At 43.9% G+C, this 23168-nt stretch overlaps 1 protein-coding gene across 1 annotated transcript in view; it reads right to left on the minus strand.

The window, feature by feature from the left end:
- ITGAV (integrin subunit alpha V) overlaps nt 1-23168 on the minus strand; it is a 66719-nt gene that overhangs the window by 15391 nt on the left and 28160 nt on the right. Inside the window, exons 5-23 of the mRNA XM_083495997.1 lie at nt 21378-21439; nt 20205-20250; nt 18961-19086; nt 18082-18126; nt 17705-17748; nt 17548-17604; nt 16896-16948; nt 15088-15296; nt 13676-13867; nt 12462-12507; nt 11372-11479; nt 10222-10280; nt 8514-8668; nt 8011-8148; nt 7510-7577; nt 4266-4413; nt 1700-1792; nt 1442-1521; nt 11-91 (exon numbers count right to left, since the gene is read on the minus strand). Of these exons, the coding sequence (XP_083352123.1) occupies nt 11-91; nt 1442-1521; nt 1700-1792; nt 4266-4413; nt 7510-7577; nt 8011-8148; nt 8514-8668; nt 10222-10280; nt 11372-11479; nt 12462-12507; nt 13676-13867; nt 15088-15296; nt 16896-16948; nt 17548-17604; nt 17705-17748; nt 18082-18126; nt 18961-19086; nt 20205-20250; nt 21378-21439 (1810 nt within the window). The remainder of the gene's footprint in view (nt 1-10; nt 92-1441; nt 1522-1699; nt 1793-4265; nt 4414-7509; nt 7578-8010; nt 8149-8513; nt 8669-10221; nt 10281-11371; nt 11480-12461; nt 12508-13675; nt 13868-15087; nt 15297-16895; nt 16949-17547; nt 17605-17704; nt 17749-18081; nt 18127-18960; nt 19087-20204; nt 20251-21377; nt 21440-23168) is intronic.

Below are 23168 nucleotides of genomic sequence, written 5' to 3' on the forward strand. Positions count from 1 at the left end.
CATCACTCACCCTCTGATTTCGACAACTGCTAAGATGGCCAGGTCCACCTGATAAGATGTCACAGGGCTTAGGTTGTTGTACATGTTAGAGCTGTGAAACAATGCAATGGCACAGTGAGTCAAGTCATGTGCTGCTGTCGAAGGTAAAAGGAAGGAGGTTCTACCCTACAGGTGGCATGCGCTGAAAGCACATGGTTCAGTTCAGTAGCCCATTTCAAGTGAGTTGCTTTTCCTGCAATGCCTGAAGAGTGGCTGCTTTCTGAGAACTTTCTCCTTTAAATCAGAGGTGGGAAGCTAGTGGCCTTCCAGACATTGTTGGGCTACGACAGGGGCAGCAACCTTTTTCAGCCATGGGCCGGTCCACTGTCCCTCAGACCATGTGGTGGGCCAGACTACATTTTGAAAAAAATAATGAACCAATTCCTATGCCCCACAAATAACTCAGAGATGCATTTTAAATAAAAGGACACATTCTACTCATGTAAAAACATGCTGATTCCCGGACTGTCCGCTGGCCGGATTGAGAAGGCGATTGGGCCGGATCTGGCCCCCAGGCCTTAGTTTGCCTACCCATGGGCTACGACTTTGATCTTCTCCAATCACTGGTGATGCTGTTTGGGGCTGATGGGAGTACAACACTATCAGGAGGGCCAAAGGTTTCCTATTCCTGCATTTAAAGGGCAGCAAACTGTCAATTTAGGGGCCAACCTCTGGAATTCTTTGCCTCAGGTAACAAAATGTGTAAGGCTCTCTCTGGCCAGAAGTTTCATTGGTCTTAAGACAGCCATTTAAAAGAGGAATGCAATCCAATATAAACACACTTTCTCTCTCTCTCTCTCTCTCTCTCTCTCTCTCTCTCTCTCTCCAACTCACTCTGTACATCCCATTTTGGAGATGCGCAAATCAATACATTCCTTTTACAGCGTATGTTGACTAATATGCTGAGTATCTCAGTCTTTGCGGTTAAATGTAATATATTGGCAATGCAGTCCTGACTGATGTTAGATTGCAGGTTTTTAAAACAATAGATTCTGGAAGAGAGGCAGCGGCCTTTTAAATGCAAAAGGCCACAAGTACACGAAGATCCTCAAACAAGATTTCATTTATGACATTAACGGGCAAAATGTTTTAATGATATATTGTTTCTTTTTAGACTGCATGGTGCTTGGAGATTTCTGAAACGTGTGAGATACGCATACATGCTTTTAAATAAATTAAGAATATGGCTAAAAAGGGAAGTCGGTGGTATTAAATAGGAAATGTGTGTGAGAGTGTGTGTGTGTATATGACCATATAATTACATTGTTGCAATTTAATATTCTTACAGACAATAATATTACTATTATTTATAATTTAATTCTGTTTCTGCCTGTGTCCCCCCCCCCCGTTTCAATAGCAGCCCCAGTTATTAGGTGAATACACAGTGCTAAGTGCCCCATACCTACGAATCTGTAGATCAAACTTCACAAAGGTGTCCATCTCAGATTCCTGATGAACACTAAAATGAAGGCCGGCTGAAAGCTTGAACACAAAAGAAGATGTACAGGATTTAACATGTGACAGTTGGAAAGAGGTTGGTTTAACCCGTCGTGTGGCTCATCCAATTAACCAAAAGGCAGTCAGTATGAGGCTGCCTCCCAAACCAGCAAGCCCTGCTGCTGTAGGCATAGGGTTCCCCTTTGTTTTTGTTAATTCTTACTTTTGTTCCTGCTTTCATTGGATTCCCAAGGTCGCAGACAACGAGCCGGGTTTTATTCTCAGTTTTAAATGCGCATGAAAGCCTTGCCAAATCCTGCAGTGAAACAAAGGTGACTGTTTTCAGAGAAGAGCACAATACCTATCATTCTCTAAGCACATTCTCCTTCTGACATATAATGATATTTATTGTCTGCACTGAATTCTTTAGCACTTCCAATGGTTATGAGCGGTCTATCAAACATGACATTTTAGGGTTCAGAACCTGTCTCTCCGCTGGCAAGTGTGGTGCAAAGATCACTAGTTTTTTCAAGTCCAGAGAAAATAATCCATTATCAGGCTGTAATCCCTAAGCACACACTTATCTAGATGTAAGAGAGGGAAAGAGTGATTTGTTCCATTGTGCATATGACTAAAGAGGAAATTGAACTCAGGTCCAAGTTCGGAACTGTATTGACAACACCAAAATGGCTTCCAAATGGGCAATGCTGCTTTGTTTAAGGCAGAGACATTTCATCAGTACTCTAGCAGGCCAGCTCCATTAATTAGGCAATAGTACAGTCGTACCTTGGATCCCGAATAACTTGCAAGTCAAACATTTTGGTTCCTGAACGCCGCAAACCTGGAAGTGAGTGTTCCGGTTTGCGAACGTTCTTTGGAACCCGAACATCCAACGGGGCTTCCACAGCTTCTGATTGGCTGCAGGAGCTTCCTGCAGCCAATGAGAAGCCACACTTTGGTTTTCAAATATTTTAGAAGTCGAACGGACTTCCGGAATGGATTCCGTTTGACTTCCAAGGTATGACTGTATTACCAAAACATTTATTTTTTAAAACTTCACCTAGAACTTGGGCTCCTAAATCTTCTTTAAGATACCAATACAGACAACTCTGAAGTAAATCCTGAATGCATCATGGCGGGGGAATCGTGACATGGCAGAATTTTTCTGGTGCATTTATTGCGTTGTACAGTCTTAATTATTACCATGTTAGGGACAAAATAGCAACAGCTAAGCACTTATCCCAGTCCTTTGGGATCGCCCCGTTCATTTCCCAAGGTGTAAGAGCATGAGCCTGAATTAATTTAATTAACAAATGTGTGGCTCTAAGCGCCTCAACAAAAAGAGCTTTGTCTTAGTAGCCTGGCTTGCTTTGCACAGACTGCTCACTGTTGCTAGACAAGACATCTCTCTCCCAGTTTAGGAGAGGATCATCCAGCTTTATCTTCCAGCTGGCAGGTCCACACTGTTCATCAGCACCATATGATCAACTAAAAGGGATGAAGCAAAATAGCCACAAAAGGTGGCACTTTTAAGTTTTGCCTAACAGTTTCCTTACTTTAAATGCTAAGTAGACATTTTGAAGGAAGGAAAATGATTATATTTATAATGTGAAATTACTGAGGCCTATCATGAAGGAACCCGGATGCAGAGGCAAGAAAGCACCCCCCCCCCACCAAGTGAAAGTTTGGGCTACACTGAACTAGCGCTTGATGAGAGTGTGTGACATGGTAGACAGAACTATGGTTTGGGATGTGGGAGACCCAGGTTCAAATCCATGCTTAGGAGCCTGAAGCTCAATGAATGGCCTTGTCTAAAGCTCACTGTAGTTGCTCAGAGCTGTTTCCCTAGCAGTCTTATTTCATGTCCCATTTGTAATGTACAGATCTTCTGATCACGTGAGTAGCCCACTCATATTGCTGCTTCCCACATCAATTGTTTGAAATGCAACCACATGAGATAAGCATCATGTAGAAAGGATTTTCAGCAGCCAATGCAGCTGATGTTATTTTCTTGCATACCTCTCCCTCCCCAAACAGAAAGCAGCATACACATTTGTGCTAAGAGCACAACTGAACTGAGATCTCATTTGTACTGCCGTTTTTCATTTTGAGATGAGCAATTGATACCAAGAGATAGTGAGCCACACAGTGGGTCTACTATTGAGTAGGGACCTGTGTACGCAGATTATTTCAAAATAATCTGTCTCCTGCACCAGACTTGCCACCACAGGATTGGTAGGTCGGACTGCAGACCATAAGGCAAACCCATAGCAGTAAACTTCCATAGCAAACTCCCCCAAACTGGTACCTTCCAGGTTTTGCTGGGCTCCCATTAGCTCTCTCAATGGTGATGAGACTTGTGGTCCAAAACACACTGAGGGGGATGGCAGGCTGCAGAACGTTGGTTCCACAGCATCCTTTTGTCAGCAACCAGATATGTGATATCAAAAACCCAAGTAGACTCCAACAAACAAAGGAAGACTGTGTATGTGGTTGGACACTTAGCACAGGTCTAATTTTACGCCACTGCATTGCCAGTTTGGTGTAGTGGTTAGAGTGTTGGATTAGGACCTGGGAGACCAGGGTTCAAATCCCCGCTCAGTCTTGAAGCTGTCCGGGTGACCCTGGGCCAGGCTAACCCACCTCACAGGGTTGTTGTGAGAATAACATGAGGAGAGGGAGAATCATGTATGCCACCTGGAGCCAAAGGAAAGGGATATAAAGGCAGCAATAAATAAACACAAACTTGTTGCAATAAACTCTGCCCAAAGCGTACTCACTAGACTTACCTCCTTGTTGCGAACTATGCCAATGAAGTCTGCTTGAGGTGGGACAGTAACAAAGAGTTCAGCTTCATAGGCTCCCTCTCCTAGGTTCTCGGCATTGACGACCAGGGTTAAAGGATTCTCATCCCCAATATAGATCTGCTTCTGATCACTGCACAAGACCAATATGGAACAAAAGTGAGGCCTCTGGATCAGTGTTTCTCAACCTGTGGGTCGTGACCTGCAAGTGGCTTGTGGGCTTTATAATAAACCCCAAATAATGTTTGCTTTTAATCCTTAGCTGACCTGATGAATACCTCTTACAACGTTTTGGCTGAAAGGCTCGACATTTTAACACTTGGGAGCCACTCTCTGCAGGTTGGCAGCAGATCCAGTGACAGCTCACTGTCAGGTGCTTATACAGGGAATAATAATAATAATAATTTATTATTTATACCCCAACCATCTGGCTGGGTTTCCCCAGCCACTCTGGGCGGCTTCCAACTGAATATTAAAAACAATACAGCATCAAACATTAAAAACTTCCCTAAACAGGGCCACCTTCAGTTGTCTTTTGAAAGTAAAATAGTTGCTTATTTCCTTGACATCTGCTGAGAGGACGTTGCACAGGGCAGGCGCCACTACCAAGAAGGCCCTCTGCCTGGCTCCCTGTAACCTAACTTCTTGCCGTGAGAAAACCATCAGAAGGCCTTCAGTGCTGGACCTCAGTGTCTGGGCTGGACGATGGGGGTGGAGACGCTCCTTCAGGTATACAGGACCGAGGCCGTTTAGGGCTTTAAAGGTCAGCACCAGCACTCTCAATTGTGCTCGGAAGCCAATGGGAGCCAATGAAGATCTTTCAGGACCGGTGTTATATGGTCTCGGGAATTGTTTGGTATGACTGTTACAGCTTGCATCTTATGCACAAGCACATTAAAAAAAGTCAAACCCTTCCTGTATGAGCACCTTGTGGTGAACAGTGATTGAATCTGCTGCTAAGGTTTGTTAAAGGGTAAGTTTGCTTAGAAACAGAATTCTAAACATGTGCAAAACCATTTTGCAACTGATGCCATGAAGTTGCCTTTGTTCCAAAATAACAACCCATCAAACTGTTGTGTATGGGGACCCTCAAAGATAATTTTTGGAAATTGAGGTGAGCTAAATTTTGGCTTCATGTTGCTAAGTACCCTGAGCTTGCTGATGAAGCGATCTCCATGCTGTTGCCATTTGATAGTACATATCTTTGCGAGACAGCCTTTTCAAGCAATGACTGCTGTGAAGACGAAATACAGAAGCAAGCTATGTATCAATAATGATCTGAGACTATGTCTGACAACCATCAAACCCCAAATTGATCTACTCTTCAGCAAAATGCAAGCTCAGCCACCCCACTGACACTTGCCAAGATGGACTTCGTTGTGAATAAAACTGTCAAAACTACTCATACTTTTTTTTTTTACATCTGACATGGCTTGTGTATCTGTATGTTTCTGCAATACATTTTTATAGATTATGATTGAATATCCTGCAATCAGATGATTGGTGTCCTTACATTCCCACAAACAAAACTATGAATAACTTTGAACGTACTATAAAAATTTCAACAAATCCCACATAAATGCTATTAAGTAATTTTTTGCTTGGATGTCTCAAGTAATGGTTATATAAAAAACAAACAAAGACTTGCAGTTAAAATGAACAAAACCAACAGCTGCCAAATGTCTAAGGTCCAAAATCCATGTGATAATCAGTGGGTCACCATGCCAAATACATTTAGACTTGTGGGTTGACCTCTCAAAAAGGTTGGGAACCACTGCTCTAGATCAATGTGTTTCCATAGCTGTGTTAAAATCATAGCCTAGCACAGGCCCTCACCACAAAAAACCTTCTTGAGTCTGGGGGCATATCTGGGAAACTGATAAACCTATAGGCACCACAAAATGCCCATTCCGCAGAAGAAAACTGGTGATGTACAAACCCTGCCCCCACAGCAAAACGTCTAAATGGCTCAAAACAAGAACACAGCAAAAGAAAGCAGGCTGACACCTGTGACCAAAGAATTTCAAAAAACAAAACAAAAACCCAACTAATTAAAAAATGGGGGGGGGGGAGTAGAGGGCCTGGGGGGGTGCTAAGTAGTATGTCTGAGAGTGCCACGTTGGAGACTTCAGGCCCAGTGAGGTACTAGCATCACTCTGACATTGCACTCATTAGATCAGCAGAGTGCTTTTCAAAAACAGGGGTTCCCCAAGCACAAAAATCGCCAGCTAAATGGTCCATCCTTCAGAAAATGGTTCTTCCACTCAAGCACATTTCTTCAACACCAGAGTATTACAGAAACTTGCCCACCCACCGCTGTAGCTCCCCACCCACTACAGCACATTAAACGTTTGAAAGAGCCTGTGGCAACACTTCTCCTAGGTGCTCCCAGGAACAACTTCATCTGTAAACTGCCAAGGTCATGCAACACATTAGCAGAATTGTACAAAAACAATTGAACGGCCAGCTATAGCAGAGGGTTTGGTATAGTGCTGTTTCCAGCTAAACAGCAGTCAGAGAATCACAGAATTGTAGATTCTTGAGGACCATCTAGTCTTCTCAGAACTCAAAAGCAGGGCAAAAAGAGGGTATTTTGCTGCGCAGAAGACAGACTGCGGCTACGTGCAGCTTGGCAAAGGTACAAAAATCTATTGTATCTGGCCTGGCTAGATGTAAACTAATTATAAAGAGCTAGGCCTCACGAAACATACAGTATAGAAACAGCACTGCCATCTGCTGGATAAAATGACACAGAACTACCCCATTATTTAGCAGTAACTAATGAAGATGTGAGATAAGGGAAACAAATTTTACACCATCTTTATGTACATGGAAGAGCCCATCCATGTGCACAGCCCCTTTGCTCTGCCCTTCACAGCACAAGAGATCAAACCAAGGAACCTCTAACTAATCAAAGTTTCTCATTTTGCCGAAACCATTAAACAATGGCTACCGACTTTAGAACAAGTCATGATACTGAACCACAGTTTGAAGTTGGTTCAGTGTCTTAGCTTCTTCCTGAAGCTAGCAGCCACAGTTTCTTGATTCAGGTGGAACACGAAACCATGGTTAATCAGAAGATTCCTGAATGCTCGTACCAGAAAAGAAAGAGTAATGGGGCTGCACGTGTGGGAGAAAGGCTTGCACATATCTTAGTGAGATTGTCTGAACTGGGTCAAATGGCTTTACTATACTAATTGCCCATTTTGCAGAAGAGTTAGACTCGTACCTGTCCACGGCCACTTGCAAGTCCGGACGACAGACATTGTCCTCGCCACAGTCCAGAAGAATATGAGCCTAAATATGTAAATGATAATAGTAATAATTAGGTATATGATATTTGAATTGTTCAGACTACCAGAATATGTATGCATTATATACTCCATGCTTTTACCTTTTGTGCGAAAGTTAGCACTATTAATGTGAAACCCTTTCCCTATGTAGTAAGAGGGAATAGCAAAGGGCAAATTTTGCTTTTTGAACAGCGTACACCTGCACTGAAAAGGGCAAATGACAGAGGGGAACTGTTACAGAACACATTCTTCTGTGTTGTGGAGATGGAATTTCAAACTTCAGTGCAATGCCACATCCGAGGAATAAAGCAATGTGTGCTTGTGCTTGTGGTGCGTGTGTGTTTTCAAACATTTAAAAGAACAACCATGAGAATTAACTTGAGGAGAACTTGCCGATTCAAAAGTACATTTTGCCATTAAATCTCTAAGTGCTGTACCTGTCTGCTAACATTTGCAGGGGTGAACTGGTTAAGGATGGGCTGCAAGCCAGTAGAGTCCATAGCCGTTTTGTAATCTAGCTGATATTCCATGAATATGGTGATTGGAGTGAGCTTGTCTCTAAATTCGGAGTCGTCCTAAGGGAGAACAAAAATGGAGTTGCTTTTAGAAAATGAAAACTGCATGATTATACTGGAATGGAACTCAATCAAACATCTACTACAAAGGCTTGTGGCTACCTACCACTTTAATGGAAACAATAGTGGATGGAATTAAAAACAACAACCAAGCAAATAAGAGGCAGCCATTTGCAAATTATTTTGGAGAAAAGAGAAGGGCTGTAGCCATGAGGCACAGCATCTGCTTTGCACGCAGAGGGTTCCAAGTTCGAGTCCTGGCACTCCAGACAGGGCTCTCCCCGATTCCGGACATCAATAACGTTAACCCTATATATAGCAAGAAGGCAGGAGGTGGGTGGGTTGCGGCTTTGTATGACGCTTACCCTTAAAAATGCCTGAAGTTCTTCACAGCTCATTCGACCCCCTTTGGGGACAGTCATGTTCTTGGAGTGGACCGGTTGCCTGTTGTGGAGAAACAGCGCCCTCCTGATGGCACCTTTTTGCTTCAGCTTGTCCAACAGCAGCTCCACATGGAAAGCTGCCGCCAAAGGAAAAGGCATTTTAGTCAAGCAATGCTCACGTCTTGCCTTGCCTTACTTTAGAAGCCGCTGGTAAGGCAGGATGCTGAGCTGGAAGAGATGCTGTGGCTGAGAGAATCAGGACCATACAGGAAAGGGGTTGCTGACTAAGACTGCCAGGACAGGCTGATAACATCAGCCTCTACCCAGTTCTGCCAGCTAGTCAGGAACTATTTGCTGCATGGCACTGACTCTCGTTGCTCTCTGTTTCCACTGCTGCCTCAGGTCTCCTAGATTAACTGTTGCTCAGTGGGGATGTTCCTCCATTCCTGTCTCTTAACTTCCCAGCATGTCTCCTATTAGTGTCACAATTCCTTAGTGGCTGCTGCTAGGCCTTGTTCTCACAGACCAGATACGAGGTGGTACATTCTAGCCTAGCCTTATCCCAAGATGCTAGCTTTTTCTAAATGAAATAGTTTTTCCTCTGCAGAGGAACACACACACACTATATATAATTTTTATTAAATTTTCTGTTTTACAATTTAAAATCCTCATCTTACATCCTTAAGAGATCAATGACTTCCCTTCTTCTCTTTCCATGGTTCATTTTACATATAAACCCCTGCATATTTTACAAAAACTATACTATTCAGTATTCCATTATTGCATCCATCAAAAGTTCCACAGAGAAAGTGGAAGTCTCTGTGAAAACAGGACAGCTCTAGTGGATGCAATCAACTGTCACTTGGCCTTCTTCAACTCTCATCTCATTGTGTGCCACACAATGTTCACAACTTTGCCAGCCACTAACTTACGGCTGTGCTCCCTGATACGTCCATCCTTCTTTAAACCACTCAGGGAACCCCATATTTGAGTCCAGATAGGTCCATTTTCCAGGGTTCTCTGACCGATTCCTCAGAGAAGGAGATCTTTCCAGCTAGCAGACCACCACAAAGTTGCCCCCCATACATTGAGAAGAACAATGGTGTGAAGTCTGAGCCAGAAGATTTAAAAGGGGCATGGGTTTTGCCTGTGTCTGATACCAATGGGGCTTTGAACAGCCGAAGAAGTTTGACAATTTAAATTACTGCCACTGAACATCTGATGACAATATGAGGAGAACCGAAGTGTATGTGTGATGGGATGATGAGCTGCTTGTGCGTAAAATCGTACTCCCTCAGAGTTTGTTCAAGTCCACAAACCTCTGTCTGTGACGGAGCCCCTCAGACATGGCTCCTCTAGTCACTCACAGATTCCGACAGTGGCTGCTTTCGGAATCGCTTCCAACATAAAAGCTCCTTAACGGAAACACGTCTTCTGGACTCACGGCGTGACAGTTTCCGGCGAGGAGTGGGTCTCCCTATGGGAGGTCCAGAAACCTCCCCACTGTTCTCGCTGGACGTGTCCCGGAGCCCTCCCTCTTGCTCGCTTTCCCTCAGAGACCCACCTCTCCCCCTGCTGGTGCCTGCTTCCGCTGCTGGGTCTCTCCCAACCTCCGTGAGCCCTTCCACCACCTGTCCCTCCGATGGCAGTTCCCTGACAGTATGGTAAGTAAATCTACTGAGGAACTTACTGAGGTCCCTGGGAAGACTTCCTTTGCCATCCGCTTTTAAACAGAACTTTACTTTAAAACTGTTGGGGAAAATTAGAGAATATTTAAAAACAAAACACATTTTGTACTTGAAGGTCAAGCTACATCTATTGATCAGCAAAAGTGCAGTAGTGGCTTCCAGACCTACCCTTTCATGACCGTTAATAAGATCTAGTTGCACGTGCAGATTCCTTGGTCGGTGTTGTTGGGTTTAAAGAAACTTTAAAAAGTACCCTCCACTGGTTCCTTCAGCTCCCGGTTATTAAATATACTTTCTTAAGAGCTTGGTTTATCTATTTTGGTAAGATTTTACTGCTATAACTGAGCTCTTATTAGGGCTGGTCCACGACTTTTTGCTGCCTGAGGCAGAAACTCCCCAAATTCCATGTACTTAGGCCAACTGAATTGCCAGTTTAATATTTCAGCACCACATCTGAAGGCACCAGGCTAGCCTGTGTGTGTGTGTGTGTGTGTGTGTGTGTGTGTGTGCAGGGCAGGCTGTGTAGCACACACAGCTATGTTCCTCAACACCTCATTGCTGCTGCCCATTATTGGTATGCTTCCCCCACCTAATGGTAAGGTCGGTCCTCACTCTTATAAAGGCAAAATGGAGTTTCCCATAAAATTGCACTTGGAGGAGTGCAAGAACTATGTTGGCCATTCAAAAGAGTTGGCAAGACACGAAGCACAAGCAACTCACTTCCTTTCCACATCCTTACAGGACTTGTCCATGGAGGCGGGGACGGCTAGAGCACATTCTCCCAGTGGGGTGAACAGATTTCCACCTTTCCATTTAGCTAGTTCTGTTGATAGGCTCTTCCTGCTTCTGGAAAGGGCTTAGAATAGGACACGTTTGCAAAGCTGTTCATGCTTCAGATGGGACCATATAACATTCCCACCGGGAAGAGCCTTTGACCATTTTTTAAACAGCAAGGAAGGATTTGTATATATGCTTGCTTCTTTGGAGCATCCACAGGCTATGGACCTCGCAGAGGAGAAAATTGTGTCCTTTGCTCCCTTGCATAAGGCCAGGAAGTGTGGGGAAACACATTCCCTTTGCTCCTTTGATTGACTGAAGAGGCTCCCAATCCATTTCGAGATTCCATTTCAAAATACAAACGAGTCATCTTACCAAGAAACTTTCTGGCCATTTTCATTCAGTTCACAGGATTTGTCTTCCGGATTTAGAATGGTTGGGGCGACTTCTAGTCCAGCATTTACTGTAATGACTGGCCGTGCCCTTTGAAAAGAACCAAGTGGTAAGCAAAACAGGGTTACTGCATGAAAGAACCACCTTGTCCTCTTCTTTAGGCTCAGTGGGGCCTACCTCTGAGGAGACCTGTCCTAACTGGGGCTGGTGGATTATCTGCTACTTTGCATCAGACTGAGGTCCTAACTGGGCCCTTTTGCAGGGAACAGACTGGCCAGACTGCACTGCCCCACGACTGTAGTAGTGACCTTATAGTAGCTACTCCCAGTTTGAACACCCCTAGCGGTGGTGTTTCCTCTGCTGCTGTGCTTTCCAATGCTGCAGTGGGGCCTTCATGGTGGAAGAGCTCCCCCACTGGTGGAGGTCACTGGAGACCTACAGGCAGAATGTCCACTCAGTCCTATGGATCAGGGATCATGATTGCAAACCACTCATGCTGCTGCTGCTTAACGCCAGATTTGTGATTGCAGCCTAGTTCCTATGACTAAAGCTCAGGATGGTAGCTGCTGCTAAGCTCAGCTGCTGGCCAGAGGTTAACATGCATGGAGGTAGCTGTGTGCAACATGGAGGAAATAACAAAACACCCAGAGAACAGAACATTGTGCTCCTTGCTTGCAGGCCACTGAGCAAGGAGGGAACTGTTATATCAGACGACACAGTGATTCTTCAAACAGCTCTTGTTTATTCAGAGGCCAGAACTGAACTGAAGGGCTGTCAGCCTGCTTATATAGAGCTCCATTACACATAACTGTAACAACTTTCTAAAACTATCCAATCACTGAATGTCATTTTCGATCCCTTATTTGCATAACTATCTACAGTATCCCCCTGCTGGCCCAGGGTGAGAATTTCAGTACATAACAGGAACCATTCCTCACCCTGATATTCCTGTGGTGATATTCCATGATGCTAGAAAAAGGCAACGCCTCTAACAGTGAAGCAAACTGTTGCTCCTCAGTAAAATGCAAATATCATTGGGTTTTTCGGCTCTGACTTAATTTTGAGCACTTACCTATATAAGGCAACTTTGTCAGCACCAAAAGCACCTACAATCAAGTCTGGAAATAGAATAAAATAATATTGTTTTTAGAGCTGAGACTTTTTTGAATGTTACACAAGGTATCTAATTAACAACAGGTCTTCAGTACATGAATTAGGAGCAAGTGCTTTTGCTGAAAGAGCAAGTAGGTAAACATTTAAACATGGATGCAAAAGAGTAAAGATTGGGGATGCTTATGGAACCTAAATCTGCTGAATTCTGTCTTAGATTTTAAGGAGCTGCTTTGCCAGACATGTTTACACAAACTCAAAAGGTTGATATCCATTATTCTTCTAAGATATGTTTTTGCAATTTTGCAAGCTGATTGATCAGAGAATTTTTGCTCTTTTTCCTGCCTATATCCAGTCACAAATATATCAAAAGCAAATAGAAAAATGAAAAGAAACTCTTCCTCTTTCCGCCAAATATTCCTGAAATTATTATTTCTCTTTGTTCAATTGTTAAGTGCTAAGGTTTGTGGGGTGTTTATATATATATATATACACACACACACACACACACACACACACACTGGTACCTCAGGTTACATACGCTTCAGGTTACATACGCTTCAGGTTACATACGCTTCAGGTTACATACACTTCAGGTTACATACGCTTCAGGTTACAGACTCTGCTAACCCAGAAATAGTAGCAGCGCAGCGGCAGCAGGAGGCCCCGTTAGCTAAAGTGGTGCTTCAGGTTAAGAACAGTTTCAGGTTAAGAACGGACCTCCGGAACGAATTAAGTGGTACCCGAGGTACCAGTGTGTGTGTGTGTGTGTGTGTGTGTGTGTATATATATATATATATATACACTATATACACTATATATATATATATATATATATATATATATATATATATATATATAGAGTGATTTTTTTATTTTATTTTTTAATTCCACTATATTTCCACAGGTGGGGGATTTTGTAAATATTCTGAAATAGCAGATATTCTGAAATCTGAAATTCATTCCAGAATACAAATGGTGTAGAATCCAAGAGATATCACAATGTCAGGATGCTAACAGAGTAGAACTGAGAGAATCTATTCATCCCCAGTAAAGATCGAAACCCCATGAAGTCTCTTTTTCTTACGCAGTTCTGAACTGGGCTCCTCCCTGTGAAATAAATGTTGGATTAGTTTACAAGATACAGGAACCGGCATTGCTATTATGAAAGATCACCTGGGTAGCCATTTTTGTCCACGTCGGTAGCTCCTTTCAGTGAGTAGCCAAAGCTTGGTGGCATTGTCTCAGAGGCCCATTGTCCTTCAAGGACCTGAGATGGCATCCCATTCAAACCTGTAGCTCTCCCATTGTAGATGTAAACCAGCCCTTTCTTGTCTTCTCCACCATAAGGGGCAGCAACTGCAATGTCTACAAGAACAACAAGGAATCTTTAGCATATCCAGATAGAAAGGAATCAAAATAAATACTCCTGATGATTCTGCAGTAACACATATGAGACAGTGGGAGTATTGCTGGCTGATGCCCATTGGCAAAAGGCAGGGCCACCAATGATAGGCGGAGCCTGAGCCAACAACACACAGAGCCCACTAATTCCAGTTTCGACCCCATCCCTCTCCCTGTTGAGTTCTACAAAAGCAGCACGGAGACTAAGGACGAGGAAGGTGACTGTTCCACCCCTGAGTTGGTTGTAAGGAGGAAGGCTGGAACGTGGTGAATGGCTGAATGAGGTCAGACTCAGGTTAGTGCAACAGTGCTCCTTTTGTGCTAATGGACTAAAAGGTTCCCTAGGTAAAGGACCCCTGGATGGTTAAGTCCAGCCAAAGGTTGCAGCACTCATCTCGCTTTCAAGCCAAGGGAGCTGGCGTTTGTCCACAGACAGCTTTCTGGGTCATGTGGCCAGCATGACTAAACCGCTTCTGGTGCAACAGGACACCATGACGGAAACCAGAGTGTACGGAAACGCCATTTACCTTCCCCGCCACAACAGTACCTATTTATCTACTTGCACTGGTGTGCTTTCAAACTGCTAGGTTGGCAGGAGCTAGGACAGAGCAACAGGAGCTCACTCCATCATGTGGATTTGAATCGCTGACCTTCCTATCAGCAAGCCCAAGAGGCTCAGTGGTTTAGACCACAGTGCCACCAGTGTCCCTAATGGACTAGCCTCCACTGAGTTGGAGGCTTTGTATTCTGTTCAGATCCATGGACTTTTCCCTGCCTATTCAGTTTCGCACCATGCGGTTGACTGGGATGGACTCAGCAATATGAGGCAAATACCTCTGAGTCAATGAGTGTCTGAACCTCCTCAAAAAGGCTCAGATTGCGCAGGGATCTCTGCCCAGAAACGCAATTATGCTCCAAAATAAATTTTATTTGACGTGTAAAGGCTTTCTGCTGTAGGTCTGAAAATTAAAGGTTAGAGGGCTTGGGGTGGGGAGGAAGTTTCTGTATAGGCTTTCCCACTCCTTCCCCAAATCCATTCTGTAGAGTCAGGAGAACCCACTAGAAAACATATGTAGGGGGGAGGAGAGGGGGGATTGTTCCATCTGACAAGTAGATACACTTGTGCTGACAGAATGATCAAAACAGTGTAATATTGAATTCCTCCCAATGACCCAACGCTTTACCATTGTAGCCGTCCTGATCAAGATCTCCCAAAGGTGCAATTGAACTGCTGAACCTTGCAAAAACCTCGAAGCCATTCAGCTTCATGGCCTGACTCTGAAAGCCTCCAGAGGCTTGTTGGAGATAAACAGAAACTTGTCCCACTTCAAGAAGTTTGCCGTCAGAACCACGATCCATAAAGAGTGGGGCTCCTATGAGTAGATCTGTGTAACTGAAGAAAAAGAGAGAGGGGAAGAGATCAAGTATTTCAGTCACGGCAAAAATCCCTACGTTTAAGGTGCTTCCATATGAGTGCAACCTGGTCAGAGAGATATCACAAATGGGACACTGGCAAAAAGGTTTCTTCAACTTATTATATTTTCTCCCACGAGTGCCATTGTGCTCATGTTCTGCCCATGTTCTGTTCAAGCACCTGGTTGGCCACTGTGAGAACCAGATGTTGGACTAGATGGGCCATTGGCCTGATCCAGAAGACTATTTCTATGTTCTTAAATCCAGATTAAAAGGGAAAGAAATATGGGCTGGCATTTTGATACCAACAATGTAATGTGGATCCTGAAAGATATGTGCCTGCATGAGGAACCCCAGTCCTACAATAAACACCTGTCTAGAAACAGTCTTAGAACTATAGGTTCACATCACCGACAGCTGCAGTCTAGCCAAGTGAAGTACTTTTAAGGTTCAAAGGTTTGGTGGTTTGAAAACGATGAAAATTGCAGGTGCCTAACACTGAGCAGGTCATACCCACTGTATGTTTTTAGTTTTGTTCCTTTGGCTTAAGAATTTATAAAAGTGAAGATTCCAACAGTCCTGTGTGCATGCATAGAATCCATTCACCCACACAGTTAAGGGGTGTGTGGGCTTTGCCAGTGACAGCCTGTAGCGTTTTTCTGGAATGGCGTTCTGGAGGGGTCACTTTTCTGCAGGATGGGGAGGCAGAAAAGCTTCCCCATGTATGCAGTGTAGCCAATGGGTTGTAGCCAACTAAATTCTACTTAGGACTCAGCTATACAGCTGCAAACAAAACATTCTGTGTGTGTTGTAAAGTGCATTATACAAATGTGACACTAGGTGGTGATGGTGAGCTATGTCAAATTCAATATATTTTTCAAAACATTTTTTAAAAAAATAAATCAAAGTGTTTTTTATATGTGTGTAGCTTTCACCTCAGAGTAGACTTGTTTAAATTACTGGGCCTAAGTTAACCATATCCATTAATTTCAGGGGATCTGCTCCGAGTATGAGTAACCATGGATATAACCCAAAAATTTCTGCCCAAAGATACTGAGAGCAATTAGAATGCCCGAAGACATTTAAATGTGTCATCACACAGTATGAATTAAAAGAAAATCAGCTAATCTATCCCACAAAACGAGCGGTGTCATTCATTCTCAAAAGGGCATCTGTCAGATGTACCTAACACAAGGAATGAGAGGGGAGAAAAGGGAAAATAAAGGAAGTGAGATAAAGAATTGAGGCAGTTGCATGGGAGAAAGGAATGATGAGACAAGATCTGTACTTAGGAACCTCTAGAATTACAAGCACACCACTCTCGAGGGATTCATAGCTGTACTATGTATAATGTCTTCACAGGACAATTAAGCCATGCATGAAATGTTTAGAGACATTCTAAACAAGCACTCCAGATAAGATGCATGCAGGGACCCCAGCAGAACAAGCCAGCAGAAGAAACTCTGTGTGCGTCACTGGCTTTCGATTACTCTTTTCAAATCTTCTATTTTTATCCTAAACAATTTTTTTTTTAAGGCAAGCAATTCTTTCCAGGAAGAATGAAAAAAGCATCACTTACTCATCTCCATTGATATCTGTGGCAGCTACAGAATATCCAAAATATGCAGCCATCTGGGAGATAAGATTAAACAGAAAAATGTTGCATTTTATGTAAATACTTCAGTAAAGATATTTCGGAATTAGTGACTGCCCCCTCAATAAAAACTCCCTTGCTTCTCCTGACTTGCATCTGGGATGTGTTTAGCTGTACTGTATATGTTATTTTGGAATATTATTTCTTTCTTATAATAAAGTTTTTTTAAAAAATTGTTTAAAAAAGGTCCCTTGCCATGCATTCTTTAAAGGCTTTGGATTACTCCTCCCACTTTTGCCTCTGGCTCCATCCACAACTGTCATATGGTTCCTTTAAGCTAAAAGATGCCCCCCCCCCATTAATCAAGAAAGATGATTTCTCTAACCACAGAGCAGCTCTTTATTTCAAAATAATCTCGTTGATTTCAGGTACACTTGGTCAACAACCATATATGCTGCCAGTTTGAACTGATGTGATCAGGGGTAGATTGCTTATGGTTATGTTTCCTTGTTCTTAAAACAACTCCCAAATCGACATTCTCTGATTTGCTGTAGGTTACTTTGTGAATTTATAACACCTAGATTCTACTAACCAATGATAGATAATATAAATCAAAACATTGCAGAGAAAACTATACCTGCTCTCCAGTAAAGTTATACATGGACGCCATGGTGTCTCCATTATAAATGGACACCTGCATGAAAAAGATATAACTTAACATCTGCACTGCACAATATTTTAGAAGTTGCTGGGATAATACCAGCTGTTAAAAGTATATTATGTAAGTTCCTTACCATGCCCAAAGTTCTTGCTGCTCTTGGGACCCCAGAGACAAAATCTGAAAATAAGAAAGACGACATGACCTATACGGATAGTAGTCAAAGACCTTCAGAAACATTTTCCATTTAGGCCGCCATTCTGCCAATAGTTGCACATAGGTAAGGACTCTTGACTTTATCCTCTAGCAATGAGCTACAAGACTGTAGCCTTAACTAGGTCCAGTGGTAAGCTAGGAGCTATGCAGAAGCCCCACAGTCCCTAATAAAGAGTGCTTAAAATTTACCAAAGACTCACAAAACAGGGATGAGAGGTGAGATATTGGCAAACAATAATGGAGCCGGGCGGCAAGCCAAATCATATCAAAGAGGGAGCAAAAGTTAATAAGCCATACCTTCTATGCCATCATGGCTGAAATCTCCCACAGCTACTGAATAACCTGTCAAACATGAAAGGGGTAATCATGACTTATCAATGCACATGACCTATTACAACCTTAAATAAATATCAAGAGGCAGTTTTCCCTGCATCTATTCAGGTTTGTCAATCTGGCTGCTTATGTTTTAGCCATCCTAATTAGCTAATCTGATTCTCCTGATGGGGAGGCGGAAGGAGGTGTTGGTGGCTCAGAGACCAGGGACAGAGAGGCTGCCAGCTTTGCAGGCAAGGGGTGACATAATTGAGGGGCGAGCCCTTTGGGGGTGCTGCAGAAAGAATGTAGTTGGTATAGGGAGCCATGGACTCAAAAAGGTTGGAAACAAAGAACAAAGCTTTCCAAACTGTGTGTCACGACACATCAATGTGTTGGCTGCAGTGTGTAGGTGTGTTGTGTGAACACTCCCCGCACACCTTCCGGGGCTGGAAAGGGGTGAGTTTAACTTCTGGTTTGCTAGTAAAACTGTGTTGCGAAATGATGCATGTCTAAAAAGTGTGTCACCAATATGAAAAGTTTGGAAAGCTCTGCCTTAGAAACTCACCAAACCACCAACGTGTGAGGCAAGAGCAGCTAGAAAGCAAAACAAACTTTGGAGAAACAAGCCATGGTTTACCTGATCATCTGTGGCACAGTTCATCGTTAACGCGTGGTTTGCTTGACAAACCGTGGCTTAAACAATTGCTTAGCATTATGGGTCATTCCCAAGGGCGTTTGGGCACCTGCTTGGCACTAGCTTTCACTAATATCACTGGATGGGGAAGGAGGAATGAAGAACCTCAGACTCAAGTCTTACTAGGAACACAATTTTTACCAGTGTTTTACTCTCAAGGAACCTACCCAAGTAGCTGTCATCGAAAGCAGCATTGGCCGACCGCGTTGCTAACTGGCTGTCATACTTGGTAGTGTAGACTTTAGGGTTGTATTTTGACACAATCTCAGCCACTTTATCAGAAATGAGCTGGCCTGTTGGGTACCAAGTAGAAGAGGGGACATAAAAACACAGGCAGAGCTATTAGACGATACTTGCAGTCTCCTAGTTCACATTAGAAAAAGACAAATGGAAGCAAATGGAGCTGGGAGTCAAAATAAGCAACTTGAAACAACTTCTTTATTAAATTGAGAGTTACTGAGGAGAAGGATTCTATAATGATAGGCACGTTAATCTGTTGCGTTAAAAAAATACAAAGAATCTCGTGGCGCTTTGAAGAGGGAGGGTGGAATTCAACATAGCACAAAGGGGAATGAGGTGCACTGACATGACGGGAGTTTGCCTCTTCTGCTCCCCCTAAACCTGTTCTGGGGGTTCCTCCCAATCCCCTGAAGCAGATTCCAGGGTTGTGGGGTAAGGAGGAGGGGAGACCCACTGAGTGAGCAGAACTCATTCCTAACAAGTAACAACTTAGTCCAATCAAAGCCCAATGTATTTATTGCAGCATAAGCTTTCATAGGCAAGCATTTAATTCATCAACTACATAAAGAACCAAGAGCTAACCACACATTACATGCAAAAAATGTATAACTAAACCCCAATGGAATCCACCCTGCTCCATCCCAGAAAAAGCCACTTTAGGATTTGAGCAGAAACACAGCCAGGGGAGATGCCTGGCCCTTTTCCCTTCTATTACTCCAAATGCCCCACAGCTGCTTTTCATCCTCTCAGGATTCCAAATACATGCTTGCAAAGGCAGTGCCGTAGCTATGGGGGGCAAGCTGTTTTTTTTGCCCTAGGTGAAGGCTCCAGAGGGGCATCACTGAGGCTGCTGACATGCGCAAATGCTTGTGTGTGGGGTGCCATATTGGGTCTTTGACCTGGGTAAAATAAAGCCTAGTTTTGCCCCTGGCAAAGGTAAAGTCTTGCGAGGGTCAGGAAACCTGCAATGGGAAACGCAGCTGGGAGGGACAGTTTGAAGCAGAGAAACAGCAGACAGCGAAAGTCACCACTTCTCCACTCAAAATCGCCCCCTCTTCAATTAACCTTGCCAGAAAGGAAACTTGTTGCATATGGTTTATTTTGCTAGTGCCCTTAAGAGGACAGCAGAAGATTAAATAGAATGGCTAGCTTTTTACCAGCTGTGTCTCACCTTGCCAGTAAAAACTTCCAGGTCCTCCAAGAAGTACTCTATCTCCCTAGGGTAAGAGTGGAAGGAAAAAAATATGTAAGTTTCTTTTCTTGTAACGTCTAAGGCAGGGGACAGGGACCTTTTCGGCCTGGTGGAAGATAGACGGCTCAAATTCCCACCAACTGCTATTCTACACTCCCTCACAATTACCTTAACATTCCATACTTCAAGCAATCTTCTCCCCATCCCCCTCTGAATGCAAACCATAAACACGATTTAATACAAAAAAAATTAACCTAACCGCAGTTCCTAGTTTGGACATATTGAGAAACTGTGGCTAGTTTAAACCAGGTAACGGATGCTTCCTTTTGAACCTTAAGGTTCCAGCAGGCTCGTTCCTGTAACACTAAACTATGGTTTAGCGCTATATCTAAACCAGGTAATTGTATTCAGTGCCCTTCAAAACTCTTTAAATCGCTACCCAACCCAATGCCTTCCGGATGTTGAGAACTACAACTTCCCATCATCCCTGACCATTGGGCTGGCTGGGGCTGAGGGCATAAACCATTCCTGTTTGTTTCTTTTCCCCCTCCATTATCTGGTAATCAGATATACTGCTTCTGCGTGTGGAGCTTCTGTTCTTTAAGTCAGAGATGGAGAAGCTGTGGCTTTTCAATTGTCGGTGGACTCCCAACTCCCATCAGCATGGCCAATGGTTGGGAATGATGGGAGTTGTAGTTTAGCAACACCTGAAATACCACAGTTCCCCTATCCCTGCTTTAAGAATCTGCACCTGTTGTTGCACAGTGAAATAATGACAGAGACCAGTATATATATTCTGATTTTCATACTAATTAGTGTTGTTAAAAGACAAAGGCAAATGGAAATTCTTAAATATATTGTTATATTCTGTAGCAGAATTAATCCAGTAGGAGAGATAGCATCTCCTTCTTATTAATTCCTATTCTTCCCTGATTTGCTCACACGCCCTTTGAAATCGTGAGCTGAATAAATGATTTCTGTCTAGCAGGCTACATCCAGATGTATAAATCTAAGCCAACAGGAGCGAAGTGTAAGAAGCCCCTTGAAAAGCTGATCTGACAGATATGCCTTTATAGAATTGATTTCTACAGACTCTTTCTCCTTTGCTGTCAGGTACTGAAAAAGGAAGACATACAGTTATAGCTTCCCTACCTGAGTAAAGTCAATGCTGAATCCACCTTGACAAAAGCCCTGTCCTTCGGCGTCAATGCTTGCTGTGAGAACAAGAGAAATGGGAAACAATAGATGGTGAAGATGTTTAACACAAATCCCTGTGCATAAGAGTGTCAAGAAAGACCCTGATCTGGACCAACACTGCTCTAAGCCAAGCTGCCACATAACTTCCTCTTGTTCTCTTCAAATGGGGGGGGGGGAAGGTACTTAAGATGCTTACCTGGGAGATGCCCTACCTGGTGAACTGGTGCTGGCTCCCCATTGGCCAGAAAGAGTCAGAGGTCATTTCCTCAAAAGAGAGAGCCTTTAAAAAGCTGAGCAGGTGGGCTCCACCAGCACCAGGAAGCTGAACATCCTCATTGCCTACTCATATGTAGACTAGAAGTATTATCTTTAATGGCTAGGCTAGGATTAGTCCAGTTTTTAGAGCCACAGTGCTCTGGCTTATTTTTGGTGGCAGCAAGTAACGTATCTTGAGACCCAGCTGGAAGTACTGCAGGGCTGTTGTGCAGTAGCCGAGCAAGCTAGCAGGTCTGAGAGGTTCTCCTGAGTGTCCTCCCTTTGCCATAAATAGCGAGCGACAATAGAGAGAAGGGGAAGGAGGGACCTCTTCACCCTCCCTTGCCCCTCCTTCCTCCTCAGCCACTGCCCACCGGTCTCACATGGTGTGGGTCTGTTGCCGCTTGGCCCCCTCCACCACCCTGACCTCTCCTCTCCCCCTCCCCACTCATGGGTGAGAGGCTCAAGCTGTGGCTCAAGGCGCCCTGAGAGCTGGCCGTCTACCCCCAATGGCCCTGCCTGTCTATGTGAGTCAAGGGGAAGAATGGAGCCTGGGTGGTGATGGAGTCAGGAGGTGGAATGCAGGGTACCCCCACTCCACAAAGGGGGGGGGGGATTTGGTGTCATGAAAGTGTGTGTGCCCCCCAATCCCCACCCCAATGCGTACTTTATTTTGCCTGACCTGTCCTGTACTTTGCCCAACCCAAAGTGGCAACTCCATCCCAGACCCATAGAATTGTAGAGTTGGAAGGGACCCTGAGGACCACCTAATCCCCTGCAGTGAGCACCAGTATCAGAAGGGGAGCTCTGCCCAGTCACCCCAGATGCAACTGAGCTATGTGTCTTGTGGCCTGCCATTGTGGCTTAGCCATTCCCCACCCCACCCCCTTTTATGACTCAGTCCAGCCAGGCAGCACAAAGAGGTTTAGTGGGCCTCTGGTCTGCTGATATGGTTCATTTGGCTTTGGGTCTCATAATCTGCGCAGGCCTGACCTACGCTGGTCAGAACAGAATACCCCCCTCCCTATTGTTAAGGCCAACACAATCGATCCAAAGGGCTCTGCCTTTTTCTAAACACGTTAAGTACGAAATCTAGCATGGCGAGTATATGCTGCTTTTCTTCTCTATTTACAGATCAGCAACCTACAAACAGCTTTGAGATGTCGCCTGCCTTTAAAACAGGAAAAGAAAGGGAATTCCAGAGCTAATCCCTCGCATGCCACGAGACAGCCCAAGGAGGCTTTCTTATGATGTGGTTAATCCCTCTGAATACAGAGCTTTATAACAGAAATGCTAACAGTCTCTTATCGGTATTGCGGTGTATAACAGAGTGCACATTTCACTCAGGGCATTCCGTGCCCCTTTGATCCTGGGAATGATTCTGGAATGCACTCTCCCTCTCTGGGCTCTTGCTGTTTAAATAGATTGTGCACACAGGGGTGGAGGGTTAATTTTGATCCCCACTGGAGATGCACTAAATGCATCTGTTCT

Source organism: Podarcis liolepis, assembly GCF_965112155.1.
Source record: "Podarcis liolepis genome assembly, chromosome: 1".
Classification (NCBI taxonomy): domain Eukaryota; kingdom Metazoa; phylum Chordata; class Lepidosauria; order Squamata; family Lacertidae; genus Podarcis; species Podarcis liolepis.